This window comes from Rhizomucor pusillus (assembly GCF_041956525.1).
Source record: "Rhizomucor pusillus strain CBS 183.67 unplaced genomic scaffold VTP01scaffold_6, whole genome shotgun sequence".
In the NCBI taxonomy this organism is placed as follows: Eukaryota; Fungi; Mucoromycota; class Mucoromycetes; order Mucorales; family Lichtheimiaceae; genus Rhizomucor; species Rhizomucor pusillus.
The window spans coordinates 166,920-192,874 of NW_027192148.1; the positions used below are offsets into that span (position 1 = coordinate 166,920).

Below are 25,955 nucleotides of genomic sequence, written 5' to 3' on the forward strand. Positions count from 1 at the left end.
AACTCCGACATTTTTTTTATAAATTTGCATGCGGGCTGGCTTCCACAAGTTTCTCACCAAAACAAAAAACATGCCCCGTCAAGTAAGTTATCGCCATTGATCTCACTAATTTCTCCAAAGACATGTCTAACACGAATGCTTGCAGACCCGCCGCTCTGCTCCCGCTCAACAGACTCGTCAGGCACACACCATGCCTACGCGCCAGGCTCCTCCCCCGCAACAGCCTCCTAGATCTGCCGCTGCCCCTGCTCCTCAGCAGCATCACCAACCTCCTCCTCAGCAGCAGCAGCAGCAACATGCCATGACTGCTCAGCCTGCACCTGCCACTCCTGCCGTTGCTCACCCGCAGCCTCAGCAGCCCGGTTTGTTCGCTCAAATGGCTTCGACCGCTGCAGGCGTTGCTGTCGGCTCTGCTGTTGGCCACACCATGGCAAACGGTATCTCCAGCTTGTTCAGCGGCAGCAGCAGTGACGACAAACCCGCCGAGCAGCCCCAGCAGTACCAGTACCAGCAACCCATCCAGCAGCAGGTTGCTCCCCAACCCGGCGCTGCCTCGTGCGAAGCTGATGCCAAGGCATTTACAAAGTGCCTGGAGAACAGCAACAACGATGTCTCCGCCTGCCAATGGTACCTCGATGCCCTCAAGGCCTGCCAGCAAATGGCTTCTCAGTATTAGAGAGTACAGATCCCTCATACTCTGCGTTGTTTGTTAGCTAGCGAGCGAACAACAAAGCGAGAAACAGAAAGATCTTATATATCTATCTATATTGATCACGTGTAAAAAAACCACCAAAAACTACATATTCCTCTCCATTCCCCCCTCCCCCGACACACACACAATGAATTCACAAACGTACACAGATACACAGATACACACACACACACCCGTACAAAATAAAAATGCTTGCAAAGAAACATGCATTCTCTTATGGGAATCCAAAAATCTATCTACGAGCCAAATCAAAATCCAGTACAAACTGAACGTACGGCCTGTATTCTTTGCCGCTAACTGACAGTAATTCGTGATCCAGGATCTCGTCCTGCTGTTCCTTGTCTGTATTCTTTGTGTTGGCTGCACCGTGCACGCCTCCCAAATGTCCGTATTCTGCAAGCAAAGTTTCATCGACTTTAGCTTCATACTTGGGTTCCGTCGAGATGGAGACGGTAGCGAAATCAGGCGGTAATCCGTATCGCAGTACGGATTCTACGTATACGCGCAACGCCTTTAGATGCACCCACGATGAGAACATTTCTCCAAAGTTTGTGCGTGCTAGACGTATGAGTTCCGCTTGCTGCTCGCGTTCAATCGCTTCAGCTTCCCGAAGCTCACGTTCTTGCGCTTGCACCGCTGATTCATCGTAGTGGAAATCGCGTACAATAAACTTTTGCTCACGTGCCTTGGCTGAAAACTCATCGACAACGCGCTGGAATAAAGTCACTGAAAACAGGCCAAATTCATCGTCTTCTGCTACCTTGACGGATGAACGTGGAACCACCATGGAGGTCATTGTCTCGTACGAATTGTTCCATTGCTTGTATAGGTTCCTGAATAACAACATAAGTCTTTCTTTCCTTTCATCCATCGCACGGCTGCAACTTACTTTGGTACCGCGACGAACAATGTGGTCAGATACTCAGAGTTGAGCACGCAGTGTTCCTTCTTGACGATGCCGTTCAGATTCTTTACTGACAAGTTGCCGCTACAAAGATACGATTAAACAACAGTCTTGATTATGTCTGTTTGACTAGATGTCTACTAACGTTTGTTTACGTTGGAGTGTTTGGAGCGCGTTCTTGTTTTGGGTATAAGCATTCAGTTTGTTCTTGATAACGTTGTCCATGGATGTGATTTCCTGTGAAGGCACCACGATAAACGTGAGATGTCAATTGTAGATAAGATGTTTCGAGGATGCTGACCTGAGTTAGCAACGCTGTTATCTCTTGCAGCGATTTGTCTGTGCGGTATTTCATGCTGTTCCACTGAAAAGTACTGATATACTGATCAACCGTTTCTACAAACTCGCTTTACAACCTCTGTATTGATATGCTATCGCGCCGAAAAAGAAAAGAAACGTACTGTCATTGACAAGTAGGAAATCCTGCACCAAGGCGTCCGGTTGCTCCTTGACAAGCGTCGCTAGAACGTCCGCCGTCTTATTTACGGCTTGCTCGCTCGCAGTATCGTGTTTTGCAAGCTCATCAGACAGAAGCACAAGCGAATCGAGCGTGCCAATCTATACAGCCCGGTTAAAATGCCATATGCCCTATTCACTGTTATACGCCGACCGTACCTTGAACTCGGGAACATTAAAGGGATGTGTTTCGGCATGCGACGCCAGTTTGCTCTTGATGTTCAAAAGCACATTTTGCTTCTGGCCGAGCGCCGGAACCGAGATGAGAGTATACTTCATGGCAGTGCAAAGCAGCAGCGGCAGTAGCAGCAGCAGCAGATGACAGGAGGAAGAAGCGTTGGTTCAGAAGAAGAAACCTGAAACTTTCGAGGTTGTCTCTATTAACACGTCGTCGGAGGTTGCTCTGGGCGACGGGATATCACCTTGAAGCCAGCTACAATGCATTGTTTCGTAAAGAATTAAAATTACTAAAGTAATGTGCAAACTCGCGTATCCCTAAAGTCATCTGCTGAAAATGGACTGCTGCCAATTGTTGTCACGAGGGCACATGATTTTTCAAGGGGATATCCGCAAGAACAACGGAAGTATATTTTTGCTGCAGCAACCTCGATCAGTAAGATGTCTTGATAACAGTCTGTGACCAGGCTTCAGTTAGCATTTCATTCTGCCTACTTGATCAGCATCAGCCATGACGGTATTAAATAATATGGGAAACCCGATTTCTGATAACAGGTTGCTGGAATGCTATTTAAGGATTGTAGCAATCTAAGCGCTCATTGTTCATGTGGCTACTTGTAACGCCTGTACACCCGAGCAGGAAGCAAAACAGTAACACATAGTGAGACAAAAGAGAATATTTGATGGCATGTTGAAAGCAAGGAGGAGTTGATGATATTGAATGATATAAAAAACAACTTATATAACAATTGAGGAGAAGGCTTTCCCCGTTTGTTGGAAGGGTTACTACACGATGAAGAACGTTCTTAAAAAGCAATAACTACACTTACAAACTACGAATAGTTTTCTACAGAGCTTGGTGAGTTCAGGTCATGATATAATCGTGAATCACAAACATGAACGAGAACTAGGTACATACATTACAGTTATCCAATTGCATACCTCCTGAGAAAGCAATCCAAAGAATGAATGCTGCCTTACTCGGACACAACCTTATTTACAGAGATAGTAAATGCTTAGAAAATGAGATATGCAGGTGAGAAGCAAGATAATTATTCAAAAACAAGCCGACGATCACGTCCGCTTTCTTCAAAAAACTTATCCTGAAAACAATTGCACATTCTCTCAAATTGCTTCCAGCAGACATGATCATTTATGAGTTACCGTCATTTATCTTCATTTTCTTGACATTGAAGTTACAATAGTAAAGAAGATAGAAATGAAACAATCGAATAGATACGATGTTTCTATATAACTCCTTGTTCGTAAGCTAATCTTTCTACCTTTACATAATTGGTATATTCCATAATTACTGTTGACAAAGCATGCGCTGTGAGTTTAATATACTTTGCACAACCAAATGTATCGTGCCTCTTTTTGGAAAATAAAAAAAGATATACATAGCAGCCTGAGCGAGAAATAGCAAAAATAGCCTTGGATTCCTCCGATCGTGATGGTCTTTTCGTGCGTGATCTTGTCCGTAGCGCAAAACGGTAAGCTCGTAACAACGTTGCACCACTTCATCCCTTTGGAGAGCAGCCCTTGCAGCGCTCAGATAAAAATTAATTTGAGTGCCAAAAGCGCCCATCCACTGTCCACTGTCCACTATCCAAGCGGATAGGCACATCTATAGCCAACTCTGGAAAAGTAGCTCGACATTGGCTAAAGCAGTACAATGAAGCTTGTCGCGACCTTGACCCATCAGCGAATTCAGCGATATAAGCAATCTTCGCTCCAGCAGCTTCTGGATTGAAATGATGATCCTGACTACCAAGCACTACAAGAGTACTCAAAGAAGCTTCGTGCTGAAGAAGAGTTAAAGCTTCTCGAAGTATGTAATTGATTGTAACACTATCGATTGGAGTGCTTCCAACTGATGCAAACCAATGATACTGTATAGGCAGAGTAAAAGCAACTAGAAGTGTGTCTACAGCTCGAAGTAGCACAGGACATCGAAGAGCATGCAGGTCGACGCTGCCTTATAAGCAAGAAGCTTAAAGTCGCAGAATTGCTGCGTAGAATAGCCAGTGTCTTAACAGATCTGCTTGGCGCCGAACTGGAGCCAGAGCTTCCAATGGACGAGGATTCTGAAGATCTGGACGAGGAGACCTCAGAACTGTATATAGATGCCGAAGACAAAGAGGAAGGAGGAGAAGAATTGAGTTGTAAAGAGAGCGAGGAGGCTCATAACTATGAAGACAGCATGAATTGCAGCACATTGCAATATTTCAGAAATGAAATAATGGTTGCCAAGATGAGATCGTTGCAGCGCGCAAAGTAGCTGAGAATAAGGGTCATTAAATCTTCAAGAGCCTGAAGCGTAGTAATAGCCATGCAAAATTATAAGGGCTTCTTATTGCTTCTTCAATCCACCATGTTGGGGAGGGGGGATAGGCAGTTGCGGGCAGATGGAGAGTGGTGAGTGCGGAAAAGCCCCAGAACTAGCGAAGTAGGCGACCGCAACTCGGATGTGGTTAAAATTCAGTCACCTGGGGGTGCTGATCGACCTACAGCGGAATTTCAATTCCCGCCTGGAATGCCTCGCCTGGCGTCTCCATCGACCCAAAAAGTGATGAAAACTACCTGTCGCATTCTTAATTAATGGGTAATATTCCGACAATAATAGACAGACTTCAAACGCGTGCAGCTCCTCCATATTACTGATAATAAAACCATTTTTTAAAGTATAAAAGACACGTATCTGTGGTATCAGTATCTAGAAAAATAATCTCGGCATATGGGGATGGATACACATCGAGTTACGGCTGTTGAAAGATGCCAAGTTTGCGGAATTTTCTAGCGATCCATTGATGGACCGCAAAGACTCTTTCCAAAACAAAGGTTTTTTTCGACAAAAACAAACGAGATTTTCAGAAATGGTGCTGTAGCATCTGTAGCTTTTTATATATTAAGGTTTTTTGCCTTGATCTAGTAAGTGCCTGTCCAGATGTTCTCGACAAAAGACAATGTCGGAGCCACAGGCGCACCTAAGCGAAGATTTCTTGCGGCATCCAAGCTCAAGACAGATACGCTTTCGATAATGGCCCTTCTTGTCGTGCCCCAAAGAGACACGTTTGTGATCGATTCGGCCACTCTCGGATCTGGTCCCAATACCTGACACTGGTTGTTGGCCTTGCTGAAGAGTTTGGGCATGCGAAAGTAATATCATGCCCAACCTATATCTGAAATCCCCATGAAGGGTGTCATGCCCGTCCTGAGCGAAAAGAGGATATGCAGAAAATGCGTTGGCTTCTGCAATAGGCAAGAAGAATGCTAAAATTCTGACTTCCCATCTATAAGACCGCATAACATCATGGAAAGAAGTCAGATTGTCCCGTTTATTGTTTGCGATATCGACGGCTCCTGTAACACACGAAAGATTATTATTTGCATAGGCTCTCATCACCTTTACAGCTTATATTTACCTTGTTTGCTTCGTACTCATCGAACACAATTGGCCTTTTCATCGTGTTCATACCACTTTCCGAAGATATCGTTTTATCTCTCAGTCACTGTGCGCCGTAACACTGCAATTGCTGATCATAACCATTGGCTGGCGAGCGCGCAATGCTGTCACATAAACATCGTCTATTGTAGACTTGCTGCAAACAAAGCTGCCAAACGTCGATCCCAGGTCGTTTAAGATATCGTTTTTAGGCATTTCTCTTGGCCAATATCTCCTTTTTTTCACTTGCATAAAGGAATACAAGCCGAATACTTTCAGTTCTCGGACCATCGTTGGTGATCCAAACCACGAATCTGCAATTACTGTTCTGCCAGAATAAACCAAGGCTTTGTAAGCTTGGCGACCGAGACAACGGTTTTCATGCTGAAAATATCGTCAAACTCTTGCGGCACAGTATCTCCATTGACATCAACGCGAATGATGCAGTTTGTTGCCGCATCAGCTAGAGTTTTATACTCCTGGTCGACCGGATGAGGCTTACGGACCACCTTTTTCAAGAAGGGCATTCTCTTTCCCAGCCATTGACACATACTTTCATCAACGCAAAGATATCTGCCTGGAGTCAAAGCATCGGCAAAATTGTCATTATAGGTTTTGACGAAGTCTCGAAATTGATAGAAAGGTTTCTCTTCGCCTCTAATGAAACATAGTTGCATTGACAAAATACAATCACTTCACGTAAGGAAAAGATTACCTAGCTGCACCAGGCCGGTAATAGATATGCATTTGCATGATAAAGTCGAATCTTTGTCTGTTCATGTATTGTCTGAAGTCGATAAGCAGTAGGTTTGCTAATGGACCCTCATGCCGGTACGTCTTAATGTTATCGACACTGTTGCCATCAAAATGAAGAAACTTATCCAAATCAAGTACTCAGAGTACGTGAAAGGTTCAAAGTTTGCCATGACAGAAACTGCATGCTCATTGGAAACGCATATTCCTTAGCTGAGATATGCAGCTGCGCACGACCTTGGAATGCCTCGCTGGCTTATTCCCAAAAGATCAACTGGTAGATCGAGCAATTGATCTAGCTTGACGGTCCAAGCAGGCTTTCCATCGAGGACTGTTTCCTGCAGAATGACACTATGAAGTCGAATTCTTGGCGCATCGAGAACAACGAGACTGCGCAGGAGCTCATAGACCGGTGTCGTGCGCAAGTAGCGTGGAGCAACGGATACACGCGCGTTTACGGCTAACAACGGTAAAGCAGGGGGCATTACGAAAAAGTTCTTTGCGATAGCGCGATCAACTAAGACCCAAAGGCTAATGAGAAAGGGGAGTCGACGTTGCAAGCAAACCACACCATAGAAATAAATTTCAGATGCCTAAGTTTGGAACGTGCGTTTATTGGTCAAAAACTCGTACATTAATGGACAGATCGGAATAGCTCCAGATTTCTCCGCAGGCTTTTGCAAATACTGAGTATGAGAACTAATCGTCTCAAGTGCAAATTGCTCCTGGTTAACGATGTAGTCCATGGGCTCAGGTGTACCGTTCTCATCGACAACATTTCCTTGTCCATCTTCGTATAAAAATTGAGCAGTCATGTTTGAAATTGTCACCTCATCCCTTTGAGGTGCACCCACCTTGAAACATGCTCAAATTTCCAAGTGTCGTAATGCTTCTTGTTTTGCGTTACGAGACCACACAGAGAGGAAAGGAGAAGACCACGAAGACAGAAGGTAGTTAAGTTTGATATATTCTTTTGACTTCTAGGGTATTTATATCTTTCTACAACTTCGGCTTTATGATAACAGAGGGAATGGCTAAAATACACTTTTTCCAAAAATTAAATGTCGCTGCAATTCGTCGTTTTGGTGTATAAATGTGTTATAAATTTCACAAAATGCGACATTACTTTCTGGAAAGAGTGTATATCAATGTTTGTGAGATGGATAAGTATATGAAAAAGGATAAGTATCAAGAAAAGGAAGGTACGAAGTCCATGGCAGAAAACGCAAAAAGACCGATACACAGCTGAATATCAATTGGTAACAGTGAGATTCGAACTCACGCCTCTTGCGAGACCAGAACTTGAGTCTGGCGCCTTAGACCAACTCGGCCATGTTACCAGCTGGTGTACTTGTCGAATTATTCTTTCCTAAATGTCTAGTACTTTGATATTTCCTCGAACCGGGTTCAATCTAGCAGTTATACCGAGTGAAATCCGAATAAAATAGGCAGAGGATGTTCCCAATTAAAGAGCTTCTTCTTTATTCTATTCAACTGGTTGTATATCTACTTTTCTAATGGGATGGTCCTAGAAGTAACTAGAAATGCTCAACCTATACACTTGGATCTTCAAGCTTGTTCCTGCATGTTCTCGGAGTTTCTTTGAACTTCCTAATTTGGATTACTCAACTCCGCAGTCTTGGTTTCCTTTTTTTGGTCGACCGGGATTTCTCTGGGCGTGAAACGCCTATGCTTGGGGACAGCCCCGACATTTTCGTCCGGGATCAGAAACCTCGAATGCGCTTCAGGTCAGTAATCAATAATCCGGCAAAACCATTACGCCGAAGGCGTGTCTGATTGGCTGGCTCGGAGGAATATTCCAGCAACATCGAATTCGCCAGTAAAGATATTGTATCCTTTTGTCGTGTCTGACATAAGCTGGAATAGAATTATAAGCACGGCATCAAGAAGTATTCGTTGAATTGTTATTAGGCCGACTACTCAGACTTCAATCAATCGTCTTTTCAATGGACTGAAGTACTGTATTTCCGAAAAATAAAGTCACGTTTTGCAGATGCATTTGGCGGACTTGCGAAGCTAAGCATGACGCTAATAAACGACATTAGTTGTCGCGTTGCAGTAGTTTTGATATTGACACATTTCACAAACCTGTCTAGAAATGTGACAAAGCCATGCCGAGCTCCTCAAGCCGCGGTGCATAGTTCATATGGTGAGCATTAAGAACATATTATAGGAAAGAATGACACTTACTGGATACCGGGCGCAAGGCCCTATCCACCTGACTCGTGGATCCATCTTTTTGGTTTGGAGCGCAACCTTTTGCATCGTCTCAGCGGTGCACTGGACGATTCTGGTGTTTCTTGTTGCGGAGACCAGGATGGTTCGACCATTGTCTCCGTTTCGCTAGCGGTCCTTTTCCGTCGTGGAGCACCGGATGACGTCGTAATCTCTCTTTCGCCACGACGTCCTCGGGAACCGGAAGTCGCCGTAATCCCTCTGTCACTATCTGTTCTTTGACGTCTTGATGGCCGGATGAACCAGCGCGGGCGGTCTTGGAACCGTAGCATGTACTGTGTAATAGACGCCAGATTGTCTGCAGTGTTACCATCCCGATGAAATACACGGTTGCAATTCTGGCAAGTAACCACTTGGAACCTTTTCATGACCATCGTCCAATCGAGCCGCGTCTCGTACTGGTACCACAGGGGTTCGCTGCAGAAAATCGACTCGTTGCTCCCGACCTTGCTTGGTGCAATAGCAGCACATTTTTGAGGAGAGGTACTCATCGACTCTTGTGGCTATATCGGCGTTCGTGCTATCACGACGACGGTTACGTTGCTTGATTTTCCGGTACAGAGCGTTGGCAACCTTGTGATCCATCGGTGCAAGAGCTCCCTTTCTCGATTTCCTGCTCATTCCGTCCAGGCCGAAACCATAGACAAGAGGGCGGTTGGTACGCTGAATCATACTTTCTGGATGCATTTGTTGCCTCATAGCAAAGTGTTGTTGGCTTGATTCATGACGAGATAGCAAGCCTTGTCAAGACACAATCTCTGTGATATTGCATTGTCCCAGACCCTGCGACGTACGGATCGATTCGAGTAAAAGTTCCACAACCGGAGGCTGTTGTCGTTTGCCTTGAGAGTTTGCAGGTACGTCTGATATCTGGCATAAGTACTTCGGGTTGATCCTTCGCTCAAGGCGGCCTCGATATCATCAATGTTGTTAACGGACCTGCGAGTCTCAAGCCAGTCGCGATTTGGGATAGTTCGGCCATACAAGTAGCCTCGCTTGATGATGAGCTGTGAACTTTTATTCCAGGCTCCGTTGGTTGGGACACGCTTGCAACAGCACAGACCTCTCCGAAATCCAGACCAAGGACACCATCGTAATGCTGCAAATAATTGAACTGGTTTCCGGACGAGTTGTGTTCCCATACGTCTTTCAAGGTTTCCCTCGTAGTTCGCCTCAGCTCCGTCAAATACTTGCATGTAGTATTTCCATGACGTGATCTCAGCCAGTCATTGTATAAGCAGTATAGGCGAATTCCGTCAGTACGAAAAATACGACGCCTCGAAAAACGGAGCTTGTTTTCATTACCTGTACCTGGTATTGTTTGGCTTAACCAACGCATATAGCCTCTGTCTCGTATCTCCACATTCCCATCTCGTTGGATGGTAGCTTGGCGCCGTATGTCAAAAAGTACGCGGAACGGATCGATTTTGTTGATGCCCTTGAGTCTTGCACATGCATTTTGTAAATTATTTCGCTCTAAAGTTGTAACATAAGTTATCTTTGCCGAACTACATACGGATAATAATTCCTATGTACTTCTTCTCAATTCAGCAATCCGTTCTACATTTCGAGTACTTTCATCTTCTTGCTCCAATTGCTGAATTAATGGGCGAGCCAGAACATCGATGTTGTTGAGCAAATCTCTTGTAAATGAAATATTGAAAAGGAGAGCAATTCGATGACATGCTTGGAGAGGACACAAAGCAAAAGACTGTGTGCGTCCTTCACGCCTTTCCCGAAAGTGAATCAAGAGTGGAATCAGCTTGCACCATCTGCTTTGGAAAGTTTGCCTCTGTGTTTCCTATGCAGTGCATTGTCCTCGTCATCCTCGTCATCTTCCTCATTGTCGCCTTCTTCATCCATACTGCTGCTTCCAATCTGAGCAGATTGATCGTCTTGATGGAGACATTCGAACAGATCGATATCAGAAACACGGACACCTTTCACTTCAAGATTATGCTCGGTGTTGATAAAGTTTTCAATCTGTTGTTGCGTGCCAAGCCTGCAAGTACATCGCTGGATTCTTGCCCTTCTTGTTCTTGTTCTTCAAGATCTCCGTCTTCTTGATCTTCTTGGTCAGCACCAGCTTCGCTAGGTTCAAGTGACATCCCCAAAATTCTTTGAAACAACGCAGCGACAAGCTTGGTCTTGTTTCTCGGCCATCCTGAGGGTACCGTCGCGTTGTTTTCAACTTCAAGTCTGCACTTTGCTCCATCAAAAGGTTTAGCAGAGTTCCTGTAGCGATGTACCATCCTGGTTATAAACCTGACGACTTGATCGCGAACGGTACCGTCTGCAATGTAATCGAACCTTTGTCCTGGAGTTGGGGTACCAGCGGCAGTCATCCGCGGTGTATCTGCGCGCTGAATTCTGTCACGAACAGAATCGACGATGTCTTGGATAAATTCACCGAATCTGTCGTTGTTGGGTGTAGGCCATCCAATTGGAACTTGAGCCATTTCCCTGAGACGCGACCGAAGATAATCGCAGTAACGATCTTTGAAGTTGTAGACGATGTTTTTGCGAAAAATCAACACTGGAGGTATTGGCGATTTCGGTGACCATAGTACACATGTGCGCCGTATTTGGTGCCGTGCACATCTCAGCGAAACACTCTTCATACCATTTTTTCCTTGCCTTCAGCAGGATGTTTCGCTCCAAATTTCTCGTCATCATTGCAGACAAAGAGCGGAAAGCAGTGTCTGCTGCAAACGCCTTGAAGAGATCTGTTGGTCTTCATCTCCTCCACGTAGTCGGCCATCTGTTTCCCAAGATCTCCGAGCCTGGTATAAAGGCAGCTGCTTCAGCTGCTTGGGCCTGATCCATGTCTTGTCATGGGCTCATAGTTCGTTGCACAATAGAAGATATGTCGTCATATATCCTGAGCCGCCTTCTTGCCATCTTGGAAGAAGAGCTCGTAGAATTCCAGCATTGCGTCACTGTCCCAATAGTATGCCTCGCGTATGGCCATGTTGGCGATATGATTGCCGACATATCGGACACGAGACATCTCATCAACTACCTTGTCGATAACCTTGTTGATGAGCGATGCCTCAGCTACGCCTTCATGATCTGGTTTTTGATCCCTCCTTGCTCGATCGACAGCGGCAGCGAGTATAGATGAATAGAGACCAGCATCCACAGTTGCAACATATCTGGATTTTTGATGAAGGTTGATGTGCTTTCCGGTGTCAGGATCTTTGTAAGTAATCTTCTCCGGGGAAGCATCCTTGATTTCACCGCTTGCAGTATCCTTGATAAATTGTGCTAGCCGTTTTGTTACAGCCACAGTACGCTTAGCTTTGCCTTTTTTGACGCTCTTGGTCTTCTTCTCGCTGCTTTTTGAAGCACCTGTATCTTTCGGGGCATGCCGTCCAACGTGTTCTTCTTCGGTCACATCTTCATCAAGTTCAGGTGCTGGAGCGATCAACCTGTAACGACTTCCGTGATCAGGGTTTTGGTTGGATCTCTGCGGGGTTGTTCTTGCAGCAGCACGTTCAAGGCCTTCAAGAATCTGTTGATCCACTTGATGGAGATGGATGCCACCATAATGGATTGGTGCTTGGCCAGTGTGAATTCCAGAGACCAGAGGGCGGCAGAACTGGTGGAGCGCAACTCTGAATCTTTGCAATTCAAAGTCTGATATTTCAGCGCCGATATTGTTCATCAAGGTTAACAGGAGCGCATCGGCTGCTTTCACCCTCGAAGATTTCTGGCATAGTCATTGCCACAGGTAACTGCCAAGACGACAAACCGGATTTCAGCCTGTAACTCAGTGTATCAGTAAATACAATCAAACCAGTAACAATTGAAAACCTTACATTTATGGCTTGGTCGTCTGTAATTCTAGCTTGCAGCCCCATGAAAGCCGTTAAAAGACTCCGTTTGGTTGATACTGTCCCGTGATGCCGTTGAGGACCTTCGCGCCAGTTCATCTTTGTTATACGCTAGAAGGCAACAAAAAGATCAGTCAGCATACAAGCGTTGAAAAAGAATACAAGCTATTTCATTCTACAGTTACCGGAACGTCCAGGGCGCCTTGATATGCGAATAAATCGCCATCTCGGGACATAATGGCAGAACGGATGCTGTTGCATAAATACACGATTTCTGGATCAGCCTCAAACGGAGCCTCGTGTATGAATATGGTAGCATCCTCGTCGGCGAAATCACAAGTGTAGCGTCGAGGGTCTCGCCTGGCATCCAACTGCTGGATGATTGCGTGTTTGATGGCTGGGGTAAAGCTCACCCATTGCCTGGCGTACTTTTCGCGGAGACGATGCTTCAGTGCATTGAAGCTGCGGTTCAATTCTTCGTTCGGCCGCTGTGCCTTCTTGAAAGCCAGACTTTTCTTGGCTTGCAGCCGAGCTCCGTCGAAGACCAGGCAGATTTTGGTAACGCCGCTTTGATTGGCAAAGGCGTTCAATTTGTCCATCTCACGAAGCACGAAAATCCTGACGATGTCAGTGTAGTGATCTTGCTGTTGAAGTGCTTCTCGGCGGGAACTGGTAACGCGCAAGAATCCTACAGCGTACTCCTGAAGCAACCGGAAGAAATCGCAGCAAAAATCGATGTAGACAGTCGTTTTGTCGGAGATAAGAAGCCATGTGGCGCCCTTCTGTCGTTCGTGTTCGTCGTAGGTATGCATGTAGTCCTATAAGATCCATTCAACTACGAAATATGGTATACTGTAGTATATAATGCAACTAGGGTACTTTTAAATACTCACAGATGTTGCTCGAGCGTCTCAGCTCGAGATAACGTGTATTATTTTTTTTTGGATAAACTTGTATTGTTTCTTGTTTTGGATACCAGTAGGATATGAGTACGTGACATAACGATTGACCTCGTTTAAGCTTACAATAGAGCTTGTTGCTAAACATAAGGTATCAGCAGCCGTGTCTATCATTTTGTCGAGTTTAGGTATACTTAACAGAAATTATTGGAAGAAGATTTCAATTTGCAAATGGTTAAACATGAAAAGAATAAAGATTGAAGACGAAAAGATTGTTGCAGATTTTTTGTTGGCGATGTACCCACACTCTCTAAGCACAAAATCGGGGGGAGTAACACCCATTGGCTGTTTATAGAAAGGACGATCAACCAGAACAAAGTTTATCAAGAAACATACGCCCGCAAGTGCAAAGAAGGAAATCAGAAGAACCTAACGAGCGACGTACTGTACTTTGCTACTATATCTGTAGTATGCTGTGCAGCATCTCGGAAGCCGTAACAGACACATGGATGTTCTGAGCGAAGTCGCATTCATAGCTTGAGTTACCAGCTGAATCCTTCAGGCCGACATGTTAGTTACGAGATAATCCTACAGCGCGCGAGTAATCAAGTCTAGTTTCTGCATATATACCATCGTTGATTCTGACTTGGTGATGACTATAATTTACTATACCTACAGTTGTTGACCACTATGTAGTATATCAAAAATAGTTGATTCTTCGGCTGAGACCGTAGGCCGAGAACCTATCACTATTTCCCGGACCATCACAAGATAGTTTGACTGTTCCGTCCGTTCCATTTTCTCAGTTAGCGATGACATTGTACGTGGTCACACACGTTCCTTTATCGTATCATACAGTGCATCCAGAAATAAATGGCGGCTTTAAGAAAAAAAAAGTGCGAGTGTTGCTTGCCAATAAATTTGGCGCCTGTGCTCACGTTTCTTCCCAGTTTGCTTAAGACTGACATCACGAACGGAAGAATTGCCGACTTGGAATAAAAGAGAAACTTTCAAGTGCGCATTACGCCTATTATGGATCTGCGCGTAACAATAACAAAGTCTTCTTTTAGCAACTCTCTCTTAAACTTTAATTTAAATGAACATAACATATACACCTTTTCCAAAAATTAATGTCGCTGCGATTTGTCGTTATGGTGTATAAATGTATTATAAAATTTCACAAAATGCGACATTACTTTTGCGAAAAGTGTATAAAGCTCTACGAGTTCGCATCAATAAAGAGCTACGTCAGATTCTCGCAGAATTGCTCTTTTGTCCCTTTTTTTTTGTTAGTATGGGAAGTGCGTCGAGTGGTCAAGATACAAGCCTGGAAACGAACAGCGGAAACCTCTAGCATCTTCTATTGTCATCTGGTAGCTGCCCCCTCATCAGTGCAGTGGATATTTGCAGTTAACGGCGAGAGACAGAGGAAACGTCAAAGGGCAAAAAATGTCATGATCAGCTGCCCTGCAAAGTGTTATAGTGTCAAGTTACTGCAATCTGGACGAGTTCAGTGGAGTATCATTGGCAACATGAACCATGAACCCACAGATTTCGTGGGCGTTACCTTTTTGCAAAGAAAACGCAGGATTGGAAAGTTTCCCAAACCTCTGACGATTAAAAGATAGCGCCGCCGGTTGCTCTTCTCTTTCATTTGGGCGAGCATATCCCATGAAAGCATCTCCAAAACTGAAACAACGTTGTTGAGGCAACACAGACTCCTTTAGTGTCCCCTACCATGTATGGTTTTTTTTTTGCAAAAACTGCGAATAGCTATATGGCAAGCATGAGATCACCACTGCGATTTTGTACCTGAATAAGCATCCTGTGGAAACGCTTATTGACTTTGATGCAGTCTATGAATTCTGGAATTTAAGAATGCTGATCACTCCATCTGACAGCCAGTCCATGCACTTTTGCTACAGCAGACACATAGAACATTCCTTTGTGCAGAAAGGTTTGACTCAAAAGGTTTGACTAATAAATGCATATGAAACCTGTGCCTCCAAGCTCCGTCATCAGTCATTGTTGGTATAACAATATTTACATGCTGCAATGCTTTATTCGTTTCGGTTTCTATTCTTTTTCATGTGCTCCTGGTAACTCGAATCCTTCGGGTGCTTCAGCAAACTGCTCTCCAGTAGCTTCCTGCAATTTTTGTAAATCTATGGTTGCAATAGTCAGACTCTCATCCAAAATTTTGCTGAACGACCGCAAAACTCACCAATCTTTTGCTTCTTGCCAATCAAGTAATCCTTGATCTTTTCCGGGTTGATTCGTTCTTCACGATTGAATTTTGTGCGGATCTGGGCTCTCGTCCGGCCAGGCAGCAAATAACACATCATTTGGAAGTCGGTGCCAAACTGAGCCAGTGCCTAGTTCATCCAGTTAGCAAAAAGCGAACCAGAGCTGCTATAATTCTACTTGCTTCGTAAAACTTTTCGGTCTCTATCTTGGTCCATCTTGCACTTTGCTTCTTTCTACCATGCGTGGCACTGTTCACGCGTTTGGTCATGCCTGTTTCCTCGACCACTTCTAGCCCTTCCATATCAACAGGTTCTTCCGGTTCTCGACGGCCGCCAATGACCAGGGACTCGGTATCCAGAACGATCTCGCCGTTGATCATGCGGAATTGCGGTGCATTTGAACTAGATTGATTTATGAACCGTTAGAATGCGTTCTTTTTTTCCATATGGATTAACATGCAAAATACTAACGTCTCCTGTAATACATTAGTTGCTGTTTCCTGTCGTCTCTTTTCTTCCTCTTGTTTCATTCGAGCTTCCTCTTCCTTCTTCTTCTTTGCTGCTTCCAGTTCTTTTGTTATTCTCTCGCTGTCTGGGTCATTGCCAGATCCGTCCTCCTTTTGCGCCGCTTTCTTTTTCAGAACTCGCTCCATCTCATATTCCTTGAAAGCCTTGGAGACAATACCCTGTCCAGTATCTTTCAGGAAGTATGATATTGGCTTATCGAGATACTCCTCTCGTGCTGGATCATAGTTGATATCGTCCAGGGTTTCCAACTTTGATGGGTCATATTCCTCTGTTTGCTCCTTCTTCTGGTTCGATTCGTCTGCAGGCTTGCTGTTTTCATCTTGAAATTGTCCAGGAGTATCGATTGGCGTAGCGATAGGTGTAGCGATAGGCGTGCCAACAGCAGTTGCTTTCTGTTTACCTTTTCGTCTCTTTTTGGGCTTCCGGTTGGCTTCTTCGCCGTCTTGCTTTGCTGCGTCATCTTCCTCCTCACTTTCCTCTTGAGCATCCGTCCTCTTCTTTCCGCGCTTTTTGAAACCTGGTGCGACAGCACCGTCAACATATTCCTCCTCGTCCCATCTACCTTTGGCTGATTTTGCTCTTCTCTTCTTAGTTGCAACAGGCGGTTCTCTCTCGGGTTCTTCTTCGTCCGTTCCGGGCGTTTTGGGCGTTTTGGGTGTTTTGGGTATCTCAATAACTTCGTCGTCTGCTTCTTTACGCTTCTTCCGTGATCCTTTGGTCTTTTCGTCTTCATCATCGATCTGCATCTCGTCTTCTTCGTGAGTTTCTACTTCATTCTCTTTGGCGAATACTCCGTGTTCTTCAGCAGTCATGCTGTGCGAGCTTTCTTGCTGGATAGCCTGTTCTTCTTCGGGTACCAGTCTACGTCGTTTTCTCTTTTTAAGAGGCAAAGATTTATCCTCATCCATCAAGATGCCTTCGTTCGACTCTTCTACTACTGGAGTAACGCTCGTGCTTTCTGCTATCACTGGAACCCTTGGGATGTGGCTAGCCGGACGTAATGGTGGGGGTATATTCTGTGCAGCTGTTGTTGCTTGAGCTACATTTGGGGGCTCGGTAGATCTCTCAATCGCAGGTTCTGGCAATGTCGCTGGTGTTTCTGGTCGTACATCGTTGCTGCTACTTGCTTCCGCTGTTGCCACTACCGTTGACTGTCCTGCTGGTACTACTACTGGTTTCCGTGCAGTGCGCTTTTTTGCGCCTAACTTGGGTGTAAATCGAGTGCTGTTCTTATCTACAGAGGGTTTAACGCTCAATAAACAGTTGATCCGTCAAAACAATCAAGCAGCTTACTGATGCTTAAGGATGTCAAGGACGACATTGCAACGAAGCTGTGCGTGCGGTGCCTTTGGAGAGTGCAAGTGATGCTTCAATCTCAAATTTTCATTTTGTGTCAAAAAGTCAGCTCAAGCACCAGCTGTGATCACTGTGGCAAATCCACGCATAGGAAGGAATATGACATACGGGAGATCGGTTTCTGCGTATAGGCTACAATAGATTATTAGAAAGGCTTGTTGCTTCGACGAGCTACTCACGAACGGTTGAAAACAAGCGAATTGCTCCAATTCTTCATCAATAGTTGGCGGATTTCCAGGAGATAACTTCTTGGTATTGATTGCTGCTCGATGGATCATTAATTATGGAGGAAGCTATGCAAAGCAACATCGTAGTATTGTACACAGTGACTCAGTTATGCCGTCTGTACTTTGAAAAAGAGAACAATGCCAAGAACCGTCGCTAATCTTTATTGACGACAGGATATCTGCGCAAGCTACCTGCGCTTCGAGCGCTATCTGATACTACAGAAGCTTTACCAATCGATGTAAAGGATATCCAAGCTGGCATATCTACCCTTGAAGGATAATCATTGACCACTTCGTCTTTCCGACTTGAAACTTGCCAGGGGCGGCACACTTTCAATACGGCAAGGCGATATCTCATGCTTGATTTTTTAAAAGTCTTACATAGCAATAAGTCGTAAGTCAAGCCATGTATCTTTTGCTACCGCTTCCCGAACGTCTCCAACAGTGCGTAATCCTTGATATCAAAAAAGCACTTCTTCATTTTCGTTTTTTAGTATAGCTTACCCCGAAGGGCGTCAAAAAATTGACCAGTGACCGATAGGTACACTGGTCATAAATAAATTGTTGGGATTGGCAATTACCCATCAGTAGGAACCTCACTTGAGTAATCCTCACCCTTGAGAAAGACAAAGAAGAAAACCAGAAAATCCACTCGTGCTGGTATTTATAATGTCCAGATGGAACTCCGAAGAAAACCAAAAAATCTTTGCAGGCGTTAGAGAGGTAAATTGATCCCTAATATCTATATCACTATAACACAGCTCATGGCAATAGCCACAGATGTAAAGATATTCTAGATTAATATTGTCAATTTTTATATCATAGCAACGCCCTTAAAAGCACCGCAGTATTGTAGAATTCAAAACGCTCGATAGTGTGTTCTACCATCCTAGTCTGTCATTTTGAGCCAGCAACGATGTATCTGAGGAAATAGAATCATGACGGGAGGGCGGGGACTCTGGTTGCAAGGATGCCAGCAGCGTTTCCACCTCGCTGATAAATTGTCGTAATGCCTTTTGTTCTGTGCGACCGAAAACGAATCCTACAATCAGACATATAACGGCAACGACGGCCATCATGACAAGCAATAATTCAGCCAAGATAACCACAAAGAGTGGCATAAACCCTGATCGTTGGTCTACCGGCCAGATCGCAGGGATGGCAATTGTAGCGCAAAGAGCAATGACGACAAACACAGAAAATACAAAGGATGCCAGCAGCGAGTTTGCAGTCTTTCTAGTCGCAACGTGATCACGTTGCAAAAGTTCCAAAATCTCGTGTATCACCGACAGGTTCAGTTTTGAAAACCGAGGATCCATGAGCTGCTGCGCCTGTGGCGCGAAATCTCCACTTGCCATGGCAGGGGCTGATGATTCAGTGTAGACTGCAAATACAGAATGCACGCCAAAATGGTCTGAATAGCTCATCTGTGTACCGGGTATACACTCTGTCAAGACGACTCTGGACTGGATGCAGGATAATTGAGGAGTACGTCGGTAAAATATATAATCCAGTCTGTCACCAATGGTTTTGGCGTACGCTTCCTGCTTAAGCTTTCGTATCGTCCAAGAGTTGTGAGGTGAATCGCATGTTATACCAAATCGCTGGATAACATCTGCATCTTGCATATCAACCGGATCGTTTTGTATGTCGTTCTTGTGGATTTCTAGCCAAGAGTCTGTGACGAAAGCATGCGACTTGAGCAGTTCATAGTTGTAGCTGGTGGGTATACTGTTGAAATCTCCCGTCTTGAGGCATCGTGTGAGTTTAGGGCTTTGCGTATGGTTCCTACTGATGGGATATTTACCACAATGATCTGTCTTCCCTGCGCTGCTGATGCACGTAGTCGGCCAGCGAGTTCCCAGCACTCAGAAACGCGATGTCCTTCGTACTCATTGATATCCCCGTAATTTGCATGCAACTGTAAGTGACAATTTAGAGTATTCTCGATGTTATCGTGAGCCATTAAAAACAAACTTACATGAGTAGTGAACACTTCGATCAGACCAGCTTCGGGATGGTCAATACATGCAGATGCACATCCTTTTCCGACATAAAAGTCGCCGTGAAAGATTTTTAGAGGTCTTCCTGCAAGCGTGTAGCGAAAATATGATGTCGAGACGATAGGATACCGTGAGAGAATCGCTAATCCGCTGCCTAATGCACCGCTGACAATGCATAAATTAGTAACAATTTGTCATCGTACGAGAATATGCCATGCTATTCGAGTACCTGTAAAAGTATTGGGAGAATGGCAGCATGGACTGCACCTTCGTCTTTAGATACTCAAAGTCATTCCACATCCATATCTCTTGCAGCGTGACGATATCATATTTGGAATGGCTGATTGCATCTGCAATTGCTCGTAACCGGAATTCTCGTTCCTTAGAAACCAAAAACAGTCCCCTGGGTAAACCACTTCGCATTCATTTCTTTGCCCACTAGAATGTTAGATCAAAACAGCTTACCAGCAATTAAGGGAAAGCACAGACAACTCATTGACGTTCATGTTCTGCAAAGTTGAGCACAGACAGCGGGAATTTTATTATATGAGCATCCTGTGCAACCAGGTCCCAAAGCCGGGGATACAATCCTTAGCAACGCCATCTTCTCGTGTTTTCCAAAACTCTAAACCTTTTGCTGGAGGCGAAGCTGCATGTATGGCTCTTTTTGACAAAGTTGCATGCTAACATCATGCTGGCGTACATCGCAGCTAATTCCATAGCTGGTGAGAAACATAGTTTGTGAAAGGACGCGCGTCCTTGTTGACCAACTCCTCTCCGACATATAGGACCACACACGCGATTATAAAAGGGATTGAGGAATCCTCTGTATTGTTTTATTTCTCGCTTTAAAAATGATCTTACCAAATTTCAGGTTGCATTACTTTGATGCTGGAGGTAAGGACCAAATTATAAGGGATCATCTGTTTATTTGCTGAAGATATTGATACATGGCTACCATCATGTTTAGCTGAAGGTCGCGGCCAGATTGTTCGGTTGTTACTTGTTGATGCTGCTATTCCATTCCAAGACAATCGTTACACATTCAAAGAATAGTACGCAGGCATTAAAGAAGAATTCGTCAAAGCAGGGAAATGTCCTTTTGGAGTGTTGCCGATGATTGAAACAGTTGACGGCAAGCACTATAACACAACGATGCCTATTATGCGTGCTCTGTCCGATGAGCTGGGTTTGTTTATCTGTAATCCTTCAGTCCAAGATATATTCTGACTAAATAAAACGTTATTTCCTATAGGACGATATAAAGCTTCTGATCAAGATGCTGCTTACTTTTCGGAAGCAGTGATTGATTTGGCCAACGACTGGCACGCGGAATGGACACGTAAATACTTTGCGTCAGAGGTTAGCTACATATGATTTACTCAACCGTACTAATTTTTGAATACTTATCAACATGTGCTGTTAGGAGCTTCGTAGAGATTATCTTGAAAACGGCTCAGTCCGGCATGCAAAGCATATGGATGTAATTTATGCACACTACGAAGGTCCATACGCTGCTGGCCATGAGGTAAACTCGCAAATTACAATACATTCACAAAGTTCACAACAGCTACTTAGCACACATATAGATCACACTCGCCAATTTTTTTGTCTCAAATGATCTACCAGGACAAGGCAAGAGAAAGATTGCAGGTACAGTTTGCTAAAATCAAATTCCATTCAGCATATTCATGCGTATTGATAACTGCTTTCTTCACAGGAAATGCCGAACCTACAACGGTTCGTTGAAGCAATGGAATCGAGACCAAATCTGAAGGAATATCTCCATGAAATTAACACCAACGTACCGAAAGTGCATGCACTTGATTAGAAAGGCATGCTTTCTTATTACGAGAATGTTGTTATATAATAAATTACACTTTCGATTATAAAGAACGATAGTCTGATGATTTGGAGGAGATGGAAGATCTTGAGTCATTCTTTTGCTCTTTCTTGAGTGTTTCTATTTCAGCTCGACAATTGTGGCATTTGAAGAGCAAAACGCTCTCGAGAGAATACTTTGACTTTGCACGGTGACCGGCACCGACGTTGTATTTGCCTTTTTCGTGGGCGACAGTGATAACTTGGATTTCCCGAGCAGCGTCGTCGAGTCGATCATCCAGCATGAGCATGCGCGCATTTTCGTACCGGGCGTGGTAGTAAAGATAATGGTCGTATACGACGTTTTGTGCATTGGTAAATACAGTCTCCATTGACTCACAATGAATACTTCGCAGCTTATCCTTTTCAGTATCGACCTTGATAAGGATCAAACGTGCCATCATTGCCCGAAGATAATGTGCTAAACAAAGATCGTCGTAGTACGTCTCGTTTGACCGATCCAGTGCTGCAAGCTCACGCTCGATGCGATCCAAGTTAATTTTCAAGATGTTCAAAGGAATATAGTCGCATGCACTAAATGCTTGAGCAATCTCCAGATCAGGCAGGAACAATCGATTGCCTTGTTGAACAAATTTGCGAGACTTGCGTGAAACGAATTTCTATATAAAATGCAAACAATTAGCATATACGCATAGATTTTGAATGGATAGAAAATTACCTCCAGAGGAATCGATTTTCCGGCAATCTTTTGTAAAAAATTAGGCACACGTTTCATCATGAATATAACTTGAGTCATCAAGCGTTCCTTCTTCTTGCTATCTGCTTCTTGCGCCATCATGTACAGAGCCACTGCTCTGAAGTACGTATACACAGCTTTGGACCAGTTGCTCTCCTGAAAGAGAGTATCAAACATGTCTGCAGCGGTAGCCCAGTCGTGTTCCAAAGTAGCAATGAGACCTTGTTCCCAAAAGCACATGTGCTGCAGCTGTGCCCAATCCTTTTGGGTCTCAATGGCCTCAATGTATTTTTCCTTGGCTTCCCGGAGCTTTGTAAGTGAAAACAGCTGCCGACCACGGAAATATAAAAAGAAAACGCCCTTTGGATACAATGCCAAGTTGTACGCAAGTACCCGATCCCCAAGATCATCGTCTGCATCCGAGACAGGAACAAGTTTTGCCAGCAAAACGTGATAGCCAATGAGGAGTATATCGCAAAATTGCCGCCGCAATGCTTCGTCCGGACCTTGTCGAGCAGGTGCAATCCCAGTTTCCTTGTACTTGTCCCAGCCTCCGGTGGATTCGATCAGGCACATTCCATGTTCCCGAGAGCCGCTCATGCCAATAACCTCGAGTACCTTGAGCACGAAACCGGGAAGTAAAGAAAGCATGACTTGGAATGTGCCCATGCCGAAATTGACTCCGGATACAAAATGCTTATCCAATTTGTATGCACTCACGTCCTTGCCTTGCGCCTCCTCCTCACGCACAGATTCTACGTACTTTTCCAACAGTGAAAATGTCTGATATGCGCTGCGAACGTGAATACCCTCCCGCAGCAGAGAGATGAGGCTTTCATCATGTACGACGCATAGCAACGCTTTAAGCATGTAAGCTTCAGCGTGCACGAGTTCCTGATGGTAAAATAAAGTTAGACTCAAAAATGTGTTGCCTTCCTTCCCCGCTTTGTGTTACATACCGCGTGCAAATATACACGCTTCATTTTCTTCAAATGGTCGACCGTCAAACGTCCACCGTCTCGAACCCACGACAGCCAGCCAGTACCAGCTGACTTGCTGCCTGCCTTGCGTACTTGGTTGGCTAGATGGTTGGTATGCTTGAGCATATCAATTGCTTCTTCCATATCTGAATGCTGAAATGTCATCATGCTTTTGAGGCAAAGCATAGTTGATTTGCCTAAGGCGTAGTACATGGATGCCTGACACAAATGCGGTCTGAGGATCAGCTCAGCTTCTGCAATCTTTGAGTCGAGAAACAAATCCAAAGCACGTCGACAAGCCTCAATATCTGCCATCATGTCTGCGTCTTCTCGGTCGCGGCAGTAAATATTATTATTGTTGTCCTGGTCTGCAACTGACGACTCTGCTGATGTAGTAGCACACGTTGCTGAGTGAGAACTTGCAGTAGACGTCGAAGGCGTGACGAGGAAGGCTTGCTTCTCCTCTGCTGAGGAGCCGAGATCGTTAATCGTTGCACTGGCAACATGAGCTTGGTTGTCTACAGTCGCTACAGACATTGTAAACAGGAAGAGATAAAAGCTTTACAAAAGGCATTGTTATTGCTGTAGCACCGAACTATAAATACATGCTAATTTACAATCGTGAGCTTTTCACATTCTTGTGAAGCTTTCGCACGGATCGTTCTTCTCCTGGCCACTTAAATTACAAGCTACCTTCAAAGGCTAAACATTTAATGGCTAAAACATACGCCTTAAGTCCAGTGATCATATTTCACGGATCATCTCTTTCTCCTACAAGAATAACATTGCGTTTGCATCTTTACTTGGAGATAAGCTAGAGTTCCTAGTCAACACTCTCGTTCAAATGCGTTGTCGCGACCTGTCGTTGCATTTTGCTACATCAATGAATGCCTTCCACTGCGAGGGGCGAAGTATCACGTGCTTCACGTCTGTGTAGATTTACACGCTAGAGCCAGGTCATGCACTCAACACCTGTGCCATTGATCGCGACCAATGCGAGACATCTTTATCACTATCATTGGTATCAAAAGTCATGTCGAGTATCTACATCGTCCACGGCAAAGACCGCGAAGATTCTTTATCACTTGTTCTTCAGTCAGTCTTCGATCTCAAATTATACGTGATTCCGCGCTGTTCATATTCTGACTGTCCAGCGTAGCATTATCCAGGGTTGTCGTGTTCCTGGATTTGTGGCATAATTAGAGGCGAAATTCTAGAGTTACTTCAATGTGCAGGGTTCATAATCGGTTTAAGGTATGGTCCAACTCAAGATCTTTGTGATTGAAGTGCAAAAATGTAAAGCAACTTAAAGTTTGATTTTTCAAGGCCATGGACTTCTTGGAATGAGCAGTAGATTGGGTAGACACAAGCGCTTTATTGTTCCGCGGACGATAACTCCCGATAAGAATGCATAAGTCTGTGCTCATGTGAAAACAAAAACCCGAAATGAAAGGTACCTCTTGAAGGATTTTCCTATGCGAGGAATATTTTTGGGCATTCTCAGCTATCTCAGGTTGGAGTTGAGAAAAGGCGATTGGTGACAGTGGAGAGGTTAAATGAAGATGCTTGTGAGGACATGGAGCAGATATCGAAGAAGGCATGAATGACCATCTAGTAATTTTTTTCCCTAATTACTCTAGATGCGTGTTCTGAGCAAACTTAGTCTCAGCCATCGAGCCATCGAAGAAGTTCCACCCGACTTCCCAGGCTTTCGGTCATGCCTTTTTACAATCCCAGGGGAACTGGAGAGCGATGTCCAGTTCTCAGTCTTCGCCCTCTCAACCAATACATTTAACAAAGCACTTCAAAATGGAAACAATACGCAACATGATCAATCGAGGAGACTACTTGACCAGCATCGACTTGACTGACGCTTTCTTGCATATCCTAGTAAATCTTTCTTCTCGAAGATATCTACAATTCGAATGGTGCAACAAGCTCTTCCAGTTCCGAGTACTTCCACTTGGCATGTCCCTGTCCCCTTCGTTTTCACCGTCCAGTCCTCAAATGGGCACGCCGCAAGGGTATTCGGTTGTCCGCTTACCTCGACGATTTACTAATCGTTGCAAAAGACTTCCCAACTTCCCAATCCCATACTCGCAAGGTATTACAGAAGCTACGATCGCCAGGTTTCCTCGTGAAAGAGAGCAATCCAGTCTAGCGCTTTCTCAATCAATGCGTTCTCGAGAAGAAACCGCATTGGGAACTTCGGGCATGGAACATAAACTTCGACGCCTAGCTTTGGCCGGGCCACACCAGATGTCTCTAATATTACAGGATTTCTCCTAATAATTTGCGCTAGTGGAGACATTGTTTTGCGCTGTGCTCTTACTGATTTGCGCCAATAGCAGCCCATTTTAGAACTACTGTAAAAAAATAGACATAATAGTTCTCGCCGGATACATCGTTATAAGAAGCGTCCCCAGCTTTGCGCTTAGAAATGCATTTGGAGCCTTTTAGAAAACGCTTCTAGGAGAGGCCATTGGCTCAGTTTCAGATGTTGACCACTACGATTATCAAATAGGAATCACCCTTTAGT

The 25,955-nt window shown here is 44.5% G+C and overlaps 14 protein-coding genes and 1 non-coding gene across 15 annotated transcripts; 4 read left to right on the forward strand and 11 right to left on the reverse strand.

Annotated features, from left to right (window-relative positions):
• Positions 1-70: 70 nt before the first annotated feature.
• VTP01DRAFT_8947 (uncharacterized protein) lies at positions 71-676 on the forward strand (the record flags this gene model as incomplete). The annotated part of the gene is made up of 2 exons (XM_069388124.1): positions 71-82; positions 146-676. 2 exons carry the CDS (start codon positions 71-73, stop codon positions 674-676), a joined length of 543 nt encoding a protein of 180 aa, XP_069240453.1.
• A 120-nt stretch (positions 677-796) lies between these two features.
• VTP01DRAFT_8948 (uncharacterized protein) lies at positions 797-2,411 on the reverse strand (the record flags this gene model as incomplete). Its single annotated transcript, XM_069388125.1, has 7 exons — positions 797-944; positions 988-1,545; positions 1,602-1,700; positions 1,762-1,853; positions 1,918-2,012; positions 2,078-2,234; positions 2,292-2,411. The coding sequence occupies 7 exons, from the start codon at positions 2,409-2,411 to the stop codon at positions 797-799; spliced, it is 1,269 nt and encodes a 422-aa protein (XP_069240454.1).
• A 928-nt stretch (positions 2,412-3,339) lies between these two features.
• VTP01DRAFT_8949 (uncharacterized protein) lies at positions 3,340-4,590 on the forward strand (the record flags this gene model as incomplete). Its single annotated transcript, XM_069388126.1, has 2 exons — positions 3,340-3,345; positions 4,243-4,590. 2 exons carry the CDS (start codon positions 3,340-3,342, stop codon positions 4,588-4,590), a joined length of 354 nt encoding a protein of 117 aa, XP_069240455.1.
• Positions 4,591-6,074: 1,484 nt separating this feature from the next.
• VTP01DRAFT_8950 (uncharacterized protein) lies at positions 6,075-7,322 on the reverse strand (the record flags this gene model as incomplete). The annotated part of the gene is made up of 4 exons (XM_069388128.1): positions 6,075-6,411; positions 6,470-6,647; positions 6,722-7,024; positions 7,118-7,322. 4 exons carry the CDS (start codon positions 7,320-7,322, stop codon positions 6,075-6,077), a joined length of 1,023 nt encoding a protein of 340 aa, XP_069240456.1.
• A 442-nt stretch (positions 7,323-7,764) lies between these two features.
• On the reverse strand, positions 7,765-7,847 carry VTP01DRAFT_t47. Its single transcript has one exon. It is a non-coding gene; the product is annotated as a tRNA-Leu (tRNA).
• A 950-nt stretch (positions 7,848-8,797) lies between these two features.
• On the reverse strand, positions 8,798-9,384 carry VTP01DRAFT_8951 (uncharacterized protein; the record flags this gene model as incomplete). The annotated part of the gene is made up of 2 exons (XM_069388129.1): positions 8,798-9,061; positions 9,124-9,384. The coding sequence occupies 2 exons, from the start codon at positions 9,382-9,384 to the stop codon at positions 8,798-8,800; spliced, it is 525 nt and encodes a 174-aa protein (XP_069240457.1).
• A 74-nt stretch (positions 9,385-9,458) lies between these two features.
• On the reverse strand, positions 9,459-9,959 carry VTP01DRAFT_8952 (uncharacterized protein; the record flags this gene model as incomplete). Its single annotated transcript, XM_069388130.1, has 1 exon — positions 9,459-9,959. The coding sequence occupies one exon, from the start codon at positions 9,957-9,959 to the stop codon at positions 9,459-9,461; it is 501 nt and encodes a 166-aa protein (XP_069240458.1).
• A 562-nt stretch (positions 9,960-10,521) lies between these two features.
• Positions 10,522-11,222, reverse strand: VTP01DRAFT_8953 (uncharacterized protein; the record flags this gene model as incomplete). Its single annotated transcript, XM_069388131.1, has 2 exons — positions 10,522-10,722; positions 10,776-11,222. 2 exons carry the CDS (start codon positions 11,220-11,222, stop codon positions 10,522-10,524), a joined length of 648 nt encoding a protein of 215 aa, XP_069240459.1.
• A 413-nt stretch (positions 11,223-11,635) lies between these two features.
• On the reverse strand, positions 11,636-12,430 carry VTP01DRAFT_8954 (uncharacterized protein; the record flags this gene model as incomplete). Its single annotated transcript, XM_069388132.1, has 1 exon — positions 11,636-12,430. One exon carries the CDS (start codon positions 12,428-12,430, stop codon positions 11,636-11,638), a length of 795 nt encoding a protein of 264 aa, XP_069240460.1.
• Positions 12,431-12,459: 29 nt separating this feature from the next.
• VTP01DRAFT_8955 (uncharacterized protein) lies at positions 12,460-13,411 on the reverse strand (the record flags this gene model as incomplete). Its single annotated transcript, XM_069388133.1, has 3 exons — positions 12,460-12,528; positions 12,585-12,710; positions 12,785-13,411. The coding sequence occupies 3 exons, from the start codon at positions 13,409-13,411 to the stop codon at positions 12,460-12,462; spliced, it is 822 nt and encodes a 273-aa protein (XP_069240461.1).
• Positions 13,412-15,574: 2,163 nt separating this feature from the next.
• On the reverse strand, positions 15,575-17,593 carry VTP01DRAFT_8956 (uncharacterized protein; the record flags this gene model as incomplete). The annotated part of the gene is made up of 5 exons (XM_069388134.1): positions 15,575-15,663; positions 15,723-15,873; positions 15,927-16,146; positions 16,216-17,506; positions 17,566-17,593. 5 exons carry the CDS (start codon positions 17,591-17,593, stop codon positions 15,575-15,577), a joined length of 1,779 nt encoding a protein of 592 aa, XP_069240462.1.
• A 1,143-nt stretch (positions 17,594-18,736) lies between these two features.
• VTP01DRAFT_8957 (uncharacterized protein) lies at positions 18,737-20,364 on the reverse strand (the record flags this gene model as incomplete). The annotated part of the gene is made up of 5 exons (XM_069388135.1): positions 18,737-19,603; positions 19,663-19,776; positions 19,837-20,023; positions 20,088-20,261; positions 20,324-20,364. The coding sequence occupies 5 exons, from the start codon at positions 20,362-20,364 to the stop codon at positions 18,737-18,739; spliced, it is 1,383 nt and encodes a 460-aa protein (XP_069240463.1).
• Positions 20,365-20,974: 610 nt separating this feature from the next.
• On the forward strand, positions 20,975-21,689 carry VTP01DRAFT_8958 (uncharacterized protein; the record flags this gene model as incomplete). Its single annotated transcript, XM_069388136.1, has 5 exons — positions 20,975-21,047; positions 21,114-21,220; positions 21,285-21,386; positions 21,437-21,511; positions 21,579-21,689. The coding sequence occupies 5 exons, from the start codon at positions 20,975-20,977 to the stop codon at positions 21,687-21,689; spliced, it is 468 nt and encodes a 155-aa protein (XP_069240464.1).
• Positions 21,690-21,744: 55 nt separating this feature from the next.
• VTP01DRAFT_8959 (uncharacterized protein) lies at positions 21,745-23,953 on the reverse strand (the record flags this gene model as incomplete). Its single annotated transcript, XM_069388137.1, has 3 exons — positions 21,745-22,359; positions 22,419-23,330; positions 23,396-23,953. 3 exons carry the CDS (start codon positions 23,951-23,953, stop codon positions 21,745-21,747), a joined length of 2,085 nt encoding a protein of 694 aa, XP_069240465.1.
• Positions 23,954-25,225: 1,272 nt separating this feature from the next.
• On the forward strand, positions 25,226-25,705 carry VTP01DRAFT_8960 (uncharacterized protein; the record flags this gene model as incomplete). The annotated part of the gene is made up of 1 exon (XM_069388139.1): positions 25,226-25,705. One exon carries the CDS (start codon positions 25,226-25,228, stop codon positions 25,703-25,705), a length of 480 nt encoding a protein of 159 aa, XP_069240466.1.
• Between the last annotated feature and the right edge of the window lie 250 nt (positions 25,706-25,955).